The sequence below is a fragment of the Symphodus melops genome (genome assembly GCF_947650265.1).
Source record: "Symphodus melops genome assembly, chromosome: 13".
In the NCBI taxonomy this organism is placed as follows: domain Eukaryota; kingdom Metazoa; phylum Chordata; class Actinopteri; order Labriformes; family Labridae; genus Symphodus; species Symphodus melops.
Window position 1 is genome coordinate 8,447,980 of NC_136703.1, and position 17,802 is coordinate 8,465,781.

The 17,802-nt window shown below is 39.7% G+C and overlaps 1 protein-coding gene across 3 annotated transcripts in view; it reads left to right on the plus strand.

Moving 5' to 3' along the window:
• The window catches only part of acot7 (acyl-CoA thioesterase 7), a 48,765-nt gene that overhangs the window by 15,557 nt on the left and 15,406 nt on the right, over nt 1-17,802 (plus strand). For all 3 annotated transcript variants that reach the window (XM_079359447.1, XM_079359446.1, XM_079359445.1), the window contains 2 exons: nt 2-88; nt 14,394-14,510. In XM_079359447.1, coding sequence (XP_079215573.1) covers nt 2-88; nt 14,394-14,510 — 204 coding nt within the window. The remainder of the gene's footprint in view (nt 1; nt 89-14,393; nt 14,511-17,802) is intronic.

A 17,802-nucleotide genomic window follows, 5' to 3' on the forward strand; every position in this document is an offset into this window, starting at 1 on the left:
GAAAAACATACAGTTTCCTTCAGCCAGTCCAGTCTGATCCATTTGGTTGGCCCCTCTGACTGCACACTACACGACTATGTTCAAGGCGGTGAGTCTACCTTCTATTTTGCCAAGTACAACAAAGCTGTTGGAGCAAACCGGTAGATGCTAAATAGAATATAGAACAAAGTTACAAATAAAAAAACCCAAAATATAAACTAAAGCAGCCAATATATAGAATATACAAATATGCTTAAACAATACAGGTAAATAATACAACTAAAATGTATAATAAGGGAAAAAAAAGTGACAGATGCTTAGCTTTTAAGTGGGAAACCTCCAAGTCGCAGCATCTTGAAAGTCCATCAGATAAGGGCCCGGGGGGTGAACTGGAACAACTTCACTAATTTAAACGCGTTGTATGTCGTGGGACTTGAACCCTCTGGTTCCCAAGCCAAGTCCCTAGACCTAGTCCCTTCTAAGATACCGTTACCCCACTGTGTCTTCATTTAGGTTCTTTTGTAGAGGCCTCTCTCTCTGCCAGCAGCACAATTTAGCTACAGATTGATGATATCAGTTTTAATTTATTTTTAAATTTCATATGTACATACACATCCTGAATACCTCCTCATGTTACTGCACTAGGAAGATATGCAAGTTTGAGGGAGATATACTGTACTTAGTAACAAAAACAAACATATTATGCACTCCACTTCAGTATGTTTAAATAAAGGTACATTTACAATATTGTAATTATTGAATGTATTCCTCAACACTAACCACACTGTGTGATTGATCTGATACTAACCGTTTCTTTTGCCTCTTAGTATTTGTCAGATGTCTTTGTTATTCTCCCACATGAGAAACATCAGCAGAGTTAATGAACAGCATCAGGCTGTTTAGTATTCAAGGCAGGAAATATCCTGACTATAAAGCAGGAGTACACTATGGTGTTCCTGCAGAGATACCTACAAACGAGAACGTGTAGAAAGGAGCAGAAAGCCACAGAGGACTTGGCAGTGGGAGACATACATAACGGATGAGATGAGAAGAAAAGACAGTGCTGGGGGTATAAAGCAACATCTGTAAGAAACGGTGATTGAGCATTTCATAATTTAACTATGAAACCTTTGAAAGTTTGCTTATGATTTCAGCATAAACCACAGGCTGTAAAATGGTACAGTGTGTCCTTTGGCAACACAGACAGGCAGAGTGGGGAGAAATACCGCTGAGTTGAATCCAAATGGAAGTGTCCTTGAGAGAGAATTTTATGACTTTTAGTGGTTCTCTCCGCCCCTCAATTTGATGGATGAAGTAAGTCATAATAAAGAAAAATGTTTGTTCAATAATGGCTTAACCTTTTTCTGATAGTTTGTTACTTGTTATGACATTGCCCTGAATTTATTCGTGTATAGGGCCTGTTTTGTGGCTGAGATAAGTGCTTGGGTTGTTGAAGTTGTTGTTACTTTGACTCAGCATTTTGGGCTCTGAACAGCTTTTGCTAATGGGGGAAGAACCATAGGCTGTATATTGAACTTGACCAAGCCACTGCACACATCACCTTTCGGTAACCACATTAGATTGGACAGGTCCCATCTCTACTGTAGTTCTAACCCCTCTCTATTTTCTAACAGTATCTCCAGTATCTATCCTAGTTTTACCACGTTTCTGGTTGAAAAGCTTATTAAAAATATGCAGAGGTTTTTTAGGTCAGGTAAAATCAGTTATATCTGAACTAGTTGGCTTGCCGCTTCCTGTAATGAGAACCTGTTGTTTTGCCATTTTTCCTGGCGAACCAAGGGGAATTCAAAAGGGCTGTGTGGTGTTTGTCTTGGAAACCGCCTACTTCTCTGGTCAAAACAAATACAGACCATTCAGGACCAGAATCGAAACTTAGTAAGAGCACACACTGGCTGCTGCATTGTTGTCAGAGAAGACAGCACTTATACATAGGATGCTTTCTTAAAGGCAGGGTCGGTAATTTTCGAAAAGTAGCATGATTTTAAAAGTAGCATGCTGTCCGTTCTCCATATTCACTCACCTCCTCCCCTCTGTACTCCCTCAAAAGCCACGCCCCTCACTTACATACAGTAGCGCCATTGGTCCAGAAGGGATTTCAGCTCATGCATGAATGTGGGCTCATGCATGCATTGGGGAGAGAGGCTTGATTGGTTTATAAAACATGTACCGAGTGCAGACATTGGTAAAAGTTTTTGCAGCTGCTACAGATGACAGATTTTTTTTCGTTTCTTCTTCAGAGCACATGAATTTCAGATTACTGTCAGGACCTAAAGACAATTTCAACCAAAATCTTAAAAAGTGTATCTGGAGAAAATTACCTTTAATGTCTGATTATATATTTAGGTAATGTTACAATTCTACTTAGATGATATCTTGCATAGGCCTACTGATCCTTTTAAATATAACAAAAGTGGGTGATTTCCATCAAAACATAAACATGGTAAAGAGACCCAAACTGTATTTTTTGTATCAAGCTGTTATCAAGCCCTGCTGAGCATTATATCCTGGTTCTCTACAGGGACTAATCCAGTTTTTTGAGCTCTTGGGCACTGAAGCTGTGGCTTCATTTTTCAGTCCAGGAGCTTGTTGCTGCTTGTGAAACCCAAAATGATGAGGAGAAAGCAGGAGTTTGACAACTAGAACAGCAAATGGAAATACAAGGTCATTGTAACAGGACATTTAAAGGGCCGGTGCTGTTTCCAATTATGTGCTTAGATGGCTACCTAACACACTTAAATTGTCATTCTGACTTGTCATTTGACCTTGTTCTTTTTGACTGGTCAATTCAATCCACTTTAACATAGCAACTTTTTATTAGTTGTATTTGTCAATTTGTTACCTTTTTTTAAAGGAAGAAACTTCTGTTCCCTTTTTTGTTTTGTCTCCTTGGATGTTTTTCCACACCGGATTTGAGTAAGATTTCTAAAACCAAAGTTTAAGGGGTAAAAATGACATAGCATAGAGGCATAGGTCCTTAGGCTAATGTTCACTGGGGGCCCCTCCAACCAGCATCCATTATTATTTTCACAACAATAATGCAGAGGGGGCCCCATTAAGGAGGTTTCCTACTGTCATTGCAAAATGTGCTAATTTTTAGGCAATACTTTAGTTTAAAGTTTTTCAGCCGTTGGGGAGCCCCCTACTGGCCTTGGGTCCCAAGCAGTTGCCTGCCTTGCTGTTGACAGGCAGCGCCTCTGCAAAAGAAAATTAAAACCATGAAAAAAATAATCAATACAATGAGTGTATTTGATGGTTTAGGTATCCGTGACCAAAAACTGAAGTATCTGATGTCCCAAACAAGAAAAAGAGCAAATCCAGACTAGGAACTATTTGAGCTGCGTCCGTAACAAATCCAACGTTTTATCAGCACAGAGCATATGCCTCTTTATCAGTCGAGGTATATTGTTTCTGGCAGGTTATTCATGCCTCAGACTGCCATTTCTATTGAGGTCAGCTATGTAAAGAGGACATCAGAAAGACACAGCTGTAGTGAGGAAGAAAAGCAGAGGGGAGATGTTGAGTCAGAATAGGAGGCATTAGGATGGAGACAGGACGGGACAGCAGGAGGGGAGGAGGAGGGGACAGATAAGTATCTCCCGTGTCATGGTTGCCTTCTTAATTTGGAGAGCTTGCCGAGAAATCTGTCCAATTAAAAATCAAATGAGGAACAAGCATGCGGGTCATTTAGAATACACATATATACGCATGCACACACACTCGCTCTCTGTACATGCCATTGCTCATTAGGCAATGTTCCCTGTTGTTCGCTGCTGCTGCTTTCACTACACTTATTATGTTTACATCACTGAGTCAGGTCAGGCAGCCAGGGTGCTTGCTCTCTCCTCTCCCACTGTGTCTTGCACTCTCTCAACTTCTCTTTTTTGTATTCCTGTTGGAGGCAAGCAAACTTTCTTCTAGGTGTCAACTTAAGCCTTTACACTCACAATGTATGTCTCGTTTTGTGGTGTGGACATGTGGCCTACTTAGCCTGAGCCTTAGGAGATATACAGCACAGACGTGAACACATGAGCATGAATGTAAATATTTTATGTGGGAACAGCCTTGAATACGAATAATTTCTTTTATGCCACCATGTTTTCAGATCTATTGATGAATTTTGAGCTGAAAACAGTCAGAGTTTTATGTTAGGTTTTTAGTTAGTCGGAGCCCAAGTACAGAGACGGACACTCGATATAAAAAGGTTCAAATACGGTAGTTTAATGTTCCAAGAAACACAAAAAACAAGCGGGATATTCCCCCTTTTGTTATCAAATAGAGAACTTATTAATCTCTGTATCTACAGATCCTAGTGGTGCAACCGATCACAAATCTCATTATAATATACCTTTTCTACTTTTCAGCTGGCCATGACTCAAACTGTGCATTTCAATAGCACATCCAATCAAAATGCATCTCCATGAATTTTAATAGTGCATCACATCCTTCATTTTCTTCACTCGTTTTATTTGGAAGAGTGCTATGAAAAGGCAGCGTGTTATATAAAAAGCGGCATCATTTCTGTTACCCTCCATCAGGGACATCAACTTATCAAACGTAAGATAGAAATCCGTCTGCGAATAACGAGTTTGCTCTAATCTACAGAAATTGTCTTTGTTATCTTGTTTGTGTGATCGTTCTTCTTCATATGAGCTTTGACAGTTTTGAATACATAACACACATACACACACACACACACCCTGTTGATTAAGGGGATGTGTGAGTGTGTCAGCACTGGCTGCAGAATGCAGCATGCGAGTCACACAGAACAAACAGAGCGATTGTTAAGAACTGTTTATTCGTTTTTTGGAGCGAACACAGGCCTTTGTGAAGGATTTTGTTTTGCTGCGTTGCTGAGTTACAATGCATTTTACAACGTTACTAAGATAAAACTGCTGATTGTTTTCATGCACTACTAATGATTGGTGTGGTATGCAGCCACCAGCTGACACCTACAGACAAGATATGATTAAAGGGGTAAAGTTTGATTCAAGGCAACTGCTCACACTGAAACATCAGCACCTCTCTTTGTGAAAGTATATTTAAAAGATGAAAGGCAATGTCCTCCTATTTGTACAGCGGATCTTCATGAGACTCCCCGAGAATCTGCAAAGGGATTTAGCAGCAGTCCATTTGTTTTACACCATGATAATACATTTTACTTTTGATCTGCGGATCAACAGTCCGACAGTTGTGTGGATCAGGAATGTCTGAATCTGAAACAACATACTAGGTACTATGGTCTGCAAAGGTTTCAGATCCAGCCTTGTAAGATTCATCAATAGTTTTTACTGTAACAAGTCTTTAATGAGTGAATTTGGGGGGGGGGGGCTGACAGCTGAGGGGAAGAAGTTTGGGTCCTGATGTACCGCAGCCTCTTACCAGAGGGGAGAGTCTCAGACAGTCCATGTGCAGGGTGAGAGGGGTCGGCCATGATCGTACCTGCCGCCTCAGGTTCCTGGAGGCGTACAGGTGGTGGAGAGATGGTAGATTGCAGCCGATCACCTTCTCTGCAGAGCGGATGATACGCTGCAGCCTACACTTGTCCTGTGTCTCTGAGTCTCTGTTTCTCCCCATCAGTCGCTAAGGTTCATCCAGTTTGTTGCACAGTGAGCGCAGGTTGGAGAGAACGATGCCTGGTAGGGCGGTGCGTAGTCCACGCTGGCGGAGACGCAAAAGCACTCCGTCCTCGTCTATGTCATGAGAGGACGGTAGGCCGTTATGTAATAAAGGCTATTTTAGCATTTCAGTAACCACTATTTTTATTGGCTTTAGCAGCTTGTTTAATTTATTTTATCCACCTACATTGTGGTTGCAGCAGGAGTTGGTCAGATGTTTCAAAAATGTGACAAAATGGATATTTTTCTGACTTGTACTGTTGCTGTTTGCAGGAAACTCGATTACATTTGTTGGTATAAAGCGTTAGTAATGACTGCACATTGTGTTTAATGATTCCACGTGCAAAGTTTCTCCTCAAACAATGGAAAAACTTAATAGGAAATGAAAATCTACAATTGCTTAAAAGACCCTGAAAATGTTTAATATTCAGCAAAAAAAATGACCCTTAACGCAACAGTTCTGTTCTTTGCCTTTCTCTGTTGCTTCTTCTTTTCCATCTGCGTACCTCTCCTCATTATCTCTTCCTCTCTCTTCCCTTCTTCTTTAATGTTCTAAGGAAGCATACTTTATGTTGCCATGGAAACAGCAGTTGATTGCCACTGGTGGACAACACTGATGTCTATTAAAATGCATTGACAACATAAAGGAATGACACAACAAACACATTTAGGTGGTTAGATGTATCTCGCTTATGCAGTCGGTCTAACGGCCACCACAGAAACATAATCTCCCCCCCATCAGTGCACAAACAATCATGCTCTGGAAATCAAATGTTGACCTGTGCTTGCTATTAGTTTACACACTGGGTATTGCTTTTTGTGCAAATCCTTGTGAAGCTCCAGCCCTGCATTTAGAGTTTGTATGTGTGCACAATTGAGTGAGAGGAGGAAACAAGGAGCTGTGCCCACAGAGTGGTTGGCATGCATGGATTTAATGCTGCATGTGTGTGTATGTGACAGATTTGAGCTAGGGATTGCCTGAGCACAGGAACACATCCATCACTGTGGCTCTATATTATCCGCCCTCTGCTCTGATCTATGCTCAGTGGGTATATAAACATGTCACAGCCTGAGACTGAGGGATCCAGGGAGACAGGGATATGTCCACTGGAGCTTGTACGATCGACCTTTAGGAGTGTGTGTGTGTGTGTGTGTGTGTGTGTGGGGAGGGGGAGGGGGGGGGGGGGATTGTCTTCACTTATTCTACCTCTGGACTTCTCAAGTACAACACTGATTCAGACATCAAATACTGATGATTCACTGTTTTAGCCTTTCGGAAACCCAAGACATTGTTGAAATATCAGGACATCCAGGTGAACAAAAATGCTTCATCACTCCAGATTCCATACAGACACCAAATTCCACATGGAAATACAAAACCAGATAATGAACAAATAGGTGTAAATATTGTTCATTATTAATGCCATTCATTCTTTAAAAATAATATTATATTATATTCTTTTTTTTTATTGGGCTGCTCGTGCCTTTGTTTTCGAGATCAGACAGTGGAGGAAGTCTTAAATCAGGGACAGAGAGAGTAAGGAATGACATGGAGTGACATGACAAAGGAGCCACAGGTCAGATTTGAACCCTTGGGGTACGTGCCTCGCTATATGAGGTGCCCACTAACCGCTATGTTACCGGCGTCCCAAGTTATCTTTTTTTCTATTAACAATAATCAGTAATGCGCTTCAATTTAAGAGTGTAACTCAACGATGACAGTATACTGCCTTTCTTCAATTTATCTTCAGTTTTGCTCTCTCTGATAATGTAAGTTAATAAGTAGATTAAAGAGGAAAAAACAACACCCAAACATGTTGTTTTGCTGTCTAAATGTGTTTTAAGGTTCAAGGTTATATTGCTGAAGCGATAGGCAGGTCTATCAAGCATTATTTGTATCGCACCAATTCTTAATTGTTATCTAGAGGAGGAGGTTAAAGACCTAACCTCATTGTTAAGAAAAATGGGATGGGGGAGATGAGATTCTCTTGTTCCTGTTGTCCACACACAGGTGTGGTCGTTATACTGCCAGTTCTTTGTGACATCTCTGATGCACTACCTCATTGCTGGGTTTGCTTATAGACATAAAAGCACAGTTCTGATTCCACCACACCATAATGCATTTTGCATGCTGCACCGACATCTTCCACGAATCACAGATGATGACCGGCTGTATAAAGGCTCGGGGCAACGCCTGGAGCGAAAATAAGTCTGGAGAACATGTTGCTATGATGAGCATATCCAATATTATTTTTTCCCATCATAACGTGGACAGCTTGGTGGCAAGAGGACACATTTAGAAAGAAACCGTCCTAGTTCATAACCATGTGCCAGTTTAACCAAGAAAACAAGCTGCGATTCTACATCCCCAAATCGGAATGAATGTGCTGAAAGAGTCATCATCCAGTGAAAACACAGAACATGAGATAACAATGTTTATTAGTGTTTCAAAGGTTATACATTTACAGAAGTCATCTATCAGAGTAGGTGACCTTTACCATCACAGCTAGTCTTTCAGACAGAAGTTCCATTATAGAAATCACTCAGTGTTTTTTCTTGGCTCTATGGTGTGCATGGAGCTGACAGTGTAACAGTAACCATGACAGCATTCACTTGTAATCTGCAGAATTTAAGAATCCACACTAATTGGAGTAAGTGTTGAATAAAGCTAGCCACAGCTGGAACGGTAAAATGTTCAAAGAATATGGAGCTTATTGGTCTTTCTAAGAGGAAGTGGGCAGGCTGCAGCGTGGCTGTAATGTTATCCCAAGCTGTTTCTATAGTAACATCTCATTAGGAGGCAGTTTTAGCCGTTTGATACTGTCCACGATTGGAGCACCTGTTGGGGAGGGGATGAGAAGAACAAAGAGAAAGAGGAGCATTTCATTGATGGATAGCGGTCGGAACATGGCAAGAGCAGGAAGAAATACAGCTGAATAGAGAGAACGGGTACGTTAAATACGTGATGAGAGAAAATACATCCTTTTCTGTCCCACACGCCTTCCTATTAGATCAGGGGATGTGTTTGCATAAAATATGAAAGTGCTGTGTCTGAGTTGGTTGTAATTAAAGGCTTGAGGTCTCTAGACAAGAGTTGATGGGTGATGAGAGCTGTCTAGAAGACTCCCTGTATTGTTCTCATGCCTGTTGCCCATGGACAGAGTTGTGCACAAAGATTTGGGCAAATGGTCAGAAGTAATCTTATCACAGAGGTATTTTCCCTCTGGCCAACTGGGTTGTACTAAAGACTTAGTTACTAATTGCCATTTTTTCCTCATTGGGAGTGAGCTGTCTTTCCTCTTTATACACACCAACTCCATCCCCCACGTCTTTCAAGTTCCCACCCCACGGCAAAGGGAGAGTCATAGTGTGCCATGTCACCCCGCGAATGTGTAACGTCAGGCCTAGGGCTGTCTTGGCCTTGCGTGTCCTCATTTGCAGTCTCACATTGAGCCTCACTCCAACCTTTTACATGGACTGTACAAGGAGAAGGGATTATGCAGGAGTTGCATTAACAGTCCACTGATGTTAGTGATTAACAAAGACAAGCATCTTTGCTACTCAAGGACAGCGGTGTCATTTGATGGATCTGACTCCACATTTTTGAGTTTTTAGTTTTGATCTGGTTGAAAATGAAATCAAAATAAGAAAACGATCTAGAAAGAAATACAAAGTGTTCTGGTGGAGATGCTCTTAAGCACATGAAAAGAGAGGGGAAGTATACTGTATATAGAAAATAAATGAGAGGTCAGCAGCAGACTGTAAACAGACACATGTAATGTTATGTAATAAAAAAGACAAACACAAAAGATTAATCATATTTAGATTTTGATTTAATGTTTGAAAAGGCAAATGCTCTTTTCCTGAACTTTTTATTTTTTGGCCATTTAATTAACATTTAAAACCAGAATCAAATACTATTTTTTTTTTTCATTTTTAAAAAAAAGGAGCTCTATAACAGACAAACTCACACTTTGTCATACTGTATAAAAGCCTTAAAATGTCATTATAGATGGAAAAGGAGAGAAAAAAGGGGAAACATGTCCCGTTGATAGTACGAATTTCTGTGAATACGTTCAGTTTAGGTACACTTTGTAGAGGTGACTTTGATGACAGCAGGCTATGATCTATTCTGAGAAGCTTTGACCATATTTGAAGAGAAGCATGTCATATGACATATTTCAGAAGCGTAATGTATGGCCTCAGCTGACAGTGGAATGAGAAATTGCTCTTCCAATAGAGGTTTGACATAGAAAGAGTAAAGGAATATACCATGTATAGAAGTACCTAAAGTGGGATTTATGACACCTGTTGTACTATATACAATGACTCCATAATGGTCATTAAATTATGTATCTTTCAGCCTGCATAGTCTCTGCACTGAGTCTCAGTGTTGTCTGTCAGATTAGGACCACGGCCGTGCTGCATTAATATGATCCAGTCTGTTCAATAGATTCAGCCTTCGGGACATTTATAGTATTCAACCCATCACCCGTTCAGTGTTATGGTCTGTTAATTCACATAGAAACCTTCTGTCATGAGAGTTTCACTGACAACAAGTTTGAAAGGTGTTTCACATAAAAAGAGGCAATATCCACACATTTTAGCTGAAAAAGACAGACCCTCGTGAGTATTTTCTGGAGGTTGCATTGCTCTAAACATGCAAAAAGAAACTCCTTCCTCTACTGACTGCCTCTTTAACAACTATATCTTCTTCATTCTTTTCAAACTTGGTCTTTTTTGAATGGTATCATGTTATGATGTGTTACAGTGTGGTACAATATGGTATGGTATTGCATTACATGTGATGGTATGGTTTTACATGGGATGGGACGGTATGGTATTGCATGTCATCGTATGATTTGGGTTGGTATCCCATTGCATTGCATTGTACAATTGCATCACATCGCATCTTTCCATATTGTGTCATATGATCGTATATCCAACATCTGTGTAGGATTCCACTGTCCATTCCATTATGATCCATGTGCCTGACTGACCTCCCAAAGATGATATTATTCCCATAAGATAATAAGATTACATTTCAGAGAAACAGTATAAAATCTAACATAATTCACAACATTTAATATTTTCAAATGGAAGATCAAATGAAATCAGATCAGAAAAGGGATTAGGACCATCATAGTATATCAACTGGTGCAGATTGCTGCTGAGAGAGCTGCTGTTTGTAACTCTGCTTTGAGTTAAGACACAAAACCCATATTTCCCCTGAAAAGGCAAGAATAATACAATGCTTATTACAGCTCATATGGTTCTGTTTGATAGTTTTATTGAATGTTATGAAATCATTTAAGCTGTAATTATTTTACATCAATACAAATAACATTGTAATGTTAATGATCAAACAGGAACATTAGTACAACAGAGATTTTAGAATACTGGGGAATTGCCTCTGTAGTATTTTGTTAAGCTTGTTAAACTACAACAGCTTAGTCTAAAATGTTTCATAGCCTCTATACATGGGACAGACTTCAGTAGGAAAATGACACTAGTTATAGCCTCCAATAATGTGAGAAGGCTCAACGTGACTCCCTGAATGATACTTGTCAAAAAACTAGAATGAAAAAAACCCCCCATCTTTTTACTTGTGGGAAGAAAGACTTGTAAAAAAGTAGAAGAATCATTTTTTTTAAAGCTTTGAAAGTAACAGACCCTGAGGATGTTAATTCAAAGTCTCAAGTTTTTATAAGATTTTGGAGGCTGTTAGAAGCCCTTGCAGTTTCTGGAATGACCTTGATGGATGTTTCCCTCAAAACATTCGGGTAAGTATAGCCTCTGGTCTTGTAGTGCTGTGTCGTGGGGTAATTGGGGTTTCTGGTCCTAATTGAGGTTATGCACTGTTACTGCTGCAGCTTGCATTTTGTCACATTTACTTTGACGTACTGTACATATGCAGAATAATTTAAGCTGTGTTGCACTTAGAAAGACGTTGGTCTTGGAGTGTCTGAACAAACTATTTAATGTGTGAGGTTATAGATTAGAAAACATTGATATGTTAACCCCATGTCTTCGAAGTTCCTATGTCCAATGTCATTTGTCACAAAATCAGATCCTCCAACAATTTGAATTGGCAATTTTTTATAGACCATTTTTCACTGGAAGCTGGGCACTTTGACAACTCCTTTAGTGTATTTTCCCTTATTATGTGGTCTCCTTTGTAAACATATATGATGAACAAGCTAAGATTCATTAGGTTATACATTAAACTGATGCAGAACATCAAGCATGTTTGCAGTCAGGTGTCTGTCCACCAGGTGAAGGCTGTGCAGTATTAACTCTGTATGCTCAATTTCTGGTCTCCACTAAACCAAATACCTGTTGATTTCAGCTGTTAAGTGACACACTGTGATGTTTTTGTTTTTTTTCTGTTTAGTACGCCTACAACTAATTGATGATAGAGGTCAGAGTGAATACACATAAGGAAGCTGTGCGTCCTAAAAAGCAAACCAGTTGACTACATTACCTTGTGTAGCATATTTGCTCCATTGCGATCAAAATGGCCCTTTAGGGATAATTATGTCAATGTATGGAGGTCAGTAGAGCTCATGCTTGAGTCTAAAATCATCTGCGGTGATCTGATGGGAAGTCTCAAGCAGAGTCAATGTTGATATCTTCATGTCGTGTGTATTTCAATTGAATTGAAATGTTTGCACTTCGTTTAGCGTAATTGAACTTTTTTTCATTCGATTTCATCATCTTGTCAGGTCATGATCCTCCTCCATTAAGCGTTACATGCTCAGACATGACCACTCCAGGCTTTGAATAGCAGCAGCTCGCTGCGCCTATTACCCAGGGGAAATTTTCAATCTTAGGTGAGATCCCATCAATTTTCACAACAGAGTGGGGATGTGTAAAAAAAAAAAAAAAAGATGATGGCTTTTGTAAAATGTATTGCTACAGGCTTAAGCAGGAAAGTGATGTGCTTTCTTGCAGACAAACACTTAAAGCCTGAAATGCTGTTATCACCTTTCTGAACTGAGGCTACATCTTCGAGCTCGATCAGAGAGCAATTTTAATGCACATCCTTCTATCAGTGTTTTGGTATGAGTTCGAGATGATGGTTTTGATGTAGACAAACAAACAAATCTGTACTGTATCTTTCACCAAAAGTCAAACATCAAAGTCAGAACTCGATGTGATTTCTCTGCAATCTGCAATTTCTGTTATGGAAACCCTTTTTGGAAATTAAATGTTGTATACCTCTGAGAAAGATTTAGATTGAAGGGTTGGCGTAAATATATTTCCCCTCCAGACTAACCTTCAGTGTCATCAGCAGAATGAAATGGATATGATGCTCAGGCCATTTGGGATGAGACGATGTCAAAGTAATGACATGTTTATTTCTTAATCAACTCAGTAGGAGCACTCTTACAGTGAATGCTGCATTTGGGAGCATGCGGCACATTCTGTTTGTACTCCCACACATTTGGCTGTCATAAATAGAGCCATGCAGTGCAGATGGTAGGAGCCTTTGGAACACACACCAACCATCAGCAAGCAGAATTATTGATTTTCTGTAGCATGAGAGACACAAAAGGACATCTGACGAACTGTTTGGGGCAATGGAGGTGTCTAGTGAAGGATCTGTTGTGTGTCTTTGAATGAGTTCAAGTTCATAAAACACACACACCACATATATAAACACATACTTTTTCTGAGATTAGAAACAGATGCCACCCTGTTCCTCTCTTGTCTCATATCCAACCCACCCACTCAATACAAGATGTCCCACTTTTTGCGAGAGACCCACAAACAACTGTTTCCTTCGCACATGACAGAAGCTGCCTTCATGTGTGGCACAAGCAGAAAAACCCCCCCCCAAAAAATGTTTTAATCCTGTGTATCTACTGGGTTAGTTTTACTGCTTTATAAATAATAATCTTACATTTTCTGCTCAACGTGTTCCCTTGCCCATCACGTCAAAGCTTGAGTGCAGGATTGTCGAGGTGCTCTGTTAACTTTTTGATGGAGAATTTGATTTGCTCTCATGTCTTCAAAGTGACACTTCACCCAAAACGTGTCTTTTTATGATCAAATATTCACCTCCTGTAGGTTTTGAAGGGTGTTTGAAAGGGTTTGTAGATTGATTTGTCACACAGAAATGCTTGGGTCTAGACTGTGGTACAGTAAGCTGTTACGGCAACAGCACGCCACTCTGTTTACATGCATTCACACCCTGCCATGGCAGAGGGGGAGGATCGGGGTTCGTTGTCTTGCCGAAGGACACTCTGACATGTGACGCAAGGAGCTGGGGATCTAATCTCCAGGCGAAGAGACGACCGTCTCTTACTGAGCCTTCGTCGCCGCATTTAGTTTAAAAGAGTTGCGAGCCATCGTAAACAACGAGATATGGATTCAGTTAGTTAGTTAGTTGCTTTTATTGTCTCCCTTAGGAGAAGTTTGCCTTGGACACAAGAGAATGTCACATATCACAAAGAACACAGCACACACAAACATCTGTAGATATATAACATCAACTTCCTAAAAGCAGGGAACACACACTCTTCATTTGCACTTTTTACACACGCTCTTTCTATTGCACATATACCCATACAGCATCATTCATTCTATTGCACTGATTTTATTGCACTCCTATCATTTTGTTTTATTGGACTTCCCTATACCGTTGATTTTACTGCCCAGTCCCTTTATGAATCTCACAACATTTAGAAAGCGTAAATTGATCCGCCAGTGTGAATGGAATGTTTATTTCACAACACTCACCTGTGTTTGTGTTTGTGTGCCTGTTTGGAACAGGTGTGACCATGAAGCTGATGGACGAGGTTGCAGGCATTGTTGCAGCTCGTCACTGCAACACCAACATTGTCACTGCCTCCGTGGACGCCATCAACTTCCATCGGAAGATCAAGAAAGGTGAGAATTTCGAAAGGTTATTGTGAAGCAGGATCTTGCCACGGCCTTTTATTGCACTCACTCTCTTGCACTTCTGTCTCGTCGCAAAATACATGAAATGCAAGCTCTTAAAAGTCAGCTACATGATAATGTGGAAAAAAGTGCCATCTATAAATTCATGCTGTAGACAGTTCTGTTTTAAACTGGGCGAAAGCCAACATTAACAGATGTCAAGCTGTTACTTACTTAGACAAAGTGTGTTTTGTTGGGCTGTCACCTCATCAGGACAAACACATCCTTGTTATGATTGAACTATTTTCCATTACAAAGCTGCATCTCCTGAACAGTTCCATTTCAAATCATTGATGACCTTTTTTTTCCACAACAATTTTTCCACGTGGACAAATTAAAAGCATCAAACAAAACCATCTTCCTCTATAGCCTTTGACATCATGCTGCGGAAACATCAGGTTTCGTTGATAACAATAATGTGCTTGTCTTTTCAGATGGTTGAAAACACTGTTTAAGCTTTTATTGGCAGTGCTTGTCAGGACAAAAGTACATAAATCTATGAGGGAACAAACATCCTCTCCTGCAGTTACATCCTGACTCCAGACAAATAAAAAGTACCTTTTTTATAATTGTTCAAGCCAAACTGATATATTGGTCAGTGTCAACTGTACAGTACTCTTTGTACGTAATTGGTCCAATATGGACCAATCACATACACATACACCCATGAATGTGCATTGTTTGAATTTCAAATATATAAAGAAGTGCTCCTTGGGGATGCAGAATATTTGACACAGTTGTGTAAAAGTGAGATCACCATTCATATGAAGTTTATTTTCTGCACTCCTCTATTTGCTCAGATTGTGACACCTCATCTGCTTTTCCTGCCCTGAAGTTTGGTTTACCCCAAATTTGGGAGAATCTACAGATTGAGGGAGTACCTTTTGAAAAATGTTGTCATCTGGTGTGAAATACGTTGGCATACAGTATCAAAGAGACTGCCGAGATCTCTCAAACCAGAATGACAATGGTATTTTAAAAAATAGATTCTTGATTGTTATTTTCAGCCCTGCAGATTATAAATAATGCTTCACTTCAAAACCATAGTTGACAAAACTCTCAGCACAGTCTGCAGGACATGAAGCAGAACTTCACATCTTAGCAGACAGGTGCGCAATAGAAAAGGTTGACAATGAAGCCAGGGGATTTTTTTTCTACTGCTAAAATGAGTAAGCTATAAAATCCCATAATGGTCAGGCTCTGCTTCATGTCAGATCCAAACAGCATCTTCACTTTTGCTTAATTATTATTTGCTTCGACAGTTTGTTCATTAGCCTTTTTGTGGAATCTAAACACGTCACAAGTGATTGAAAGCAGTCTTATCTAAGTGGTGTAGAACAGTGTATGACATTTATGGCTGACAGTTTCTCTTGGCTCAGTGTGTGTGTTGAATGTTCATGTGCTGGATATGAGGGGATCCAGACCTTCAGATGTTATGATTGCTACAGGATATGTTGTTAACAATGGAACAGCGACATTGTGGAATTATGAGGCCAAAAGGACATTTTTAATTTTCACAGCTCAGCACAGCTGTGCCAGGTCAGCTTTAAGGTTCCTCTCTCAAACAACAGTGTCTGACTCAAGAAGGCCAAAAGGAGACGCTAAGTACAGTTAGCAGCTCTGAAGAATTTGATGGAGGAGGTGCCACTTCGAACATCTAAAACATACCTTTATAGCAGTTCTAGGGCAAGAACACAGATCAGAAGAGATGGAGACAGAAAACCTTGTTCACATCTTTCAGCTGTTATTCCATTTGCTGCCTTTTTCTATGTTCTGAACCTTCAGTAGATGAGGTTATAATCAAGGATCTAAACCAAGCCTGTCCAAAGCTATGGGCAGTGTAGGATGATTATTTTGTTAGGAGCAAGTGAGTCTGTTTCTAAAGCCTCTATAAGGTAAGTTGATGTTGAAGTAAAAAATTATTTAAAGTATCACACAAAGTAAAAGTATCACACATTTTAACTTGGGCACGCCTGTTGTTGAGTCAAGGATTAATGCAATTTAATTATTTAAATAAAACATATAAAAGATCTATTATACATCAGGCTTTGTTGTGTTTACTCATAAAACACAGAAAAGTATGCTTCTAAATTCATTGTCTTGCACCAATGTTTACAGTCACTCAGTCACTGGGAGCTGCTGTGCCTCAGTTGGTATGAGTCGGTCGTCTCTCAACCAAAAGGTCGGGGGTTCAATCCCCAGTTCCTGCAGCCAGATGTCCAATGTGTCCTTGAGCAAGACGCTTGAAGTCATTTGCACTTGTACATAGCTATTATTCCAGTCCTACCTGGTACTCATTGCTTATTTTACTATCTCTATTTTATTTTATTTTACAGTTTAAATTATTTCCATACCTCTGTATTGTGTTTCAGAGCAATGGTAACAACCGGATTTCCCCAGGGATTAATAAAGTAGTTCTGATTAACTCGAAGTTGCTCCTGCTGCTTTATCGCTGGCGTATTAATGTGTATGAATATTTTAACAAGCTTTTTAACACGAGCATGTGCTACTTCTGATGGAAACTTTAGCAACCTCTGCCATAAGTGTGTGAAAGGGTGTGAATGGGTAGTTGTGGCCTGCCGTGCAAAAAGCGCTTTGAGTAGTCAGAAGACTAGAAAAGCACTAAACATGCTGAAGTCCATTTACCATTTCAATTGGAAAAAAAACAAACAGAACAAAAATGGTCATTTTAGGTACTGCAGGTGGAGCAGGCTTAAAAGTCTCAAGGATGTGATATATTTAAGTCTTATATAGTATAAATAAGTCAGGAATATACTTGGGTGCCAGTTGCAGTTGGGTGCAGTTAATTTTATTTTTTAATATATTGTAACACATTGTAAACATATACGGTCCTGGGAGCTCCTATATTCTCCATTCATGTGATAAAGCAGAGTCAAGGTAGATAATAGAACAGACAGGAAGCTTTCGTTAAGATGGAGGATTATAGACAAATACAAGAAATAAAACCATGGTATTTTTTTCAGTTTTGACCTCACACAGAGACACAGACATAGATAACATTAAAGATGTGTGTCTGTGCATGGCTCATGGAGAGGATGTTCAGATGATTTGTTTATGGGTTTTTGGAGACCCTGCTGTATCTAGCCTCAACAGTCCACTTAACTAATTGCATGGATTTTTAGACTCCACCTTATACAGTTTGGCTGAATCACAGTTTAATTTACTTAAGAGAGGAACATATAAAAACACTTAGTGGGCTGAAAAGAAGTGAAAATATATA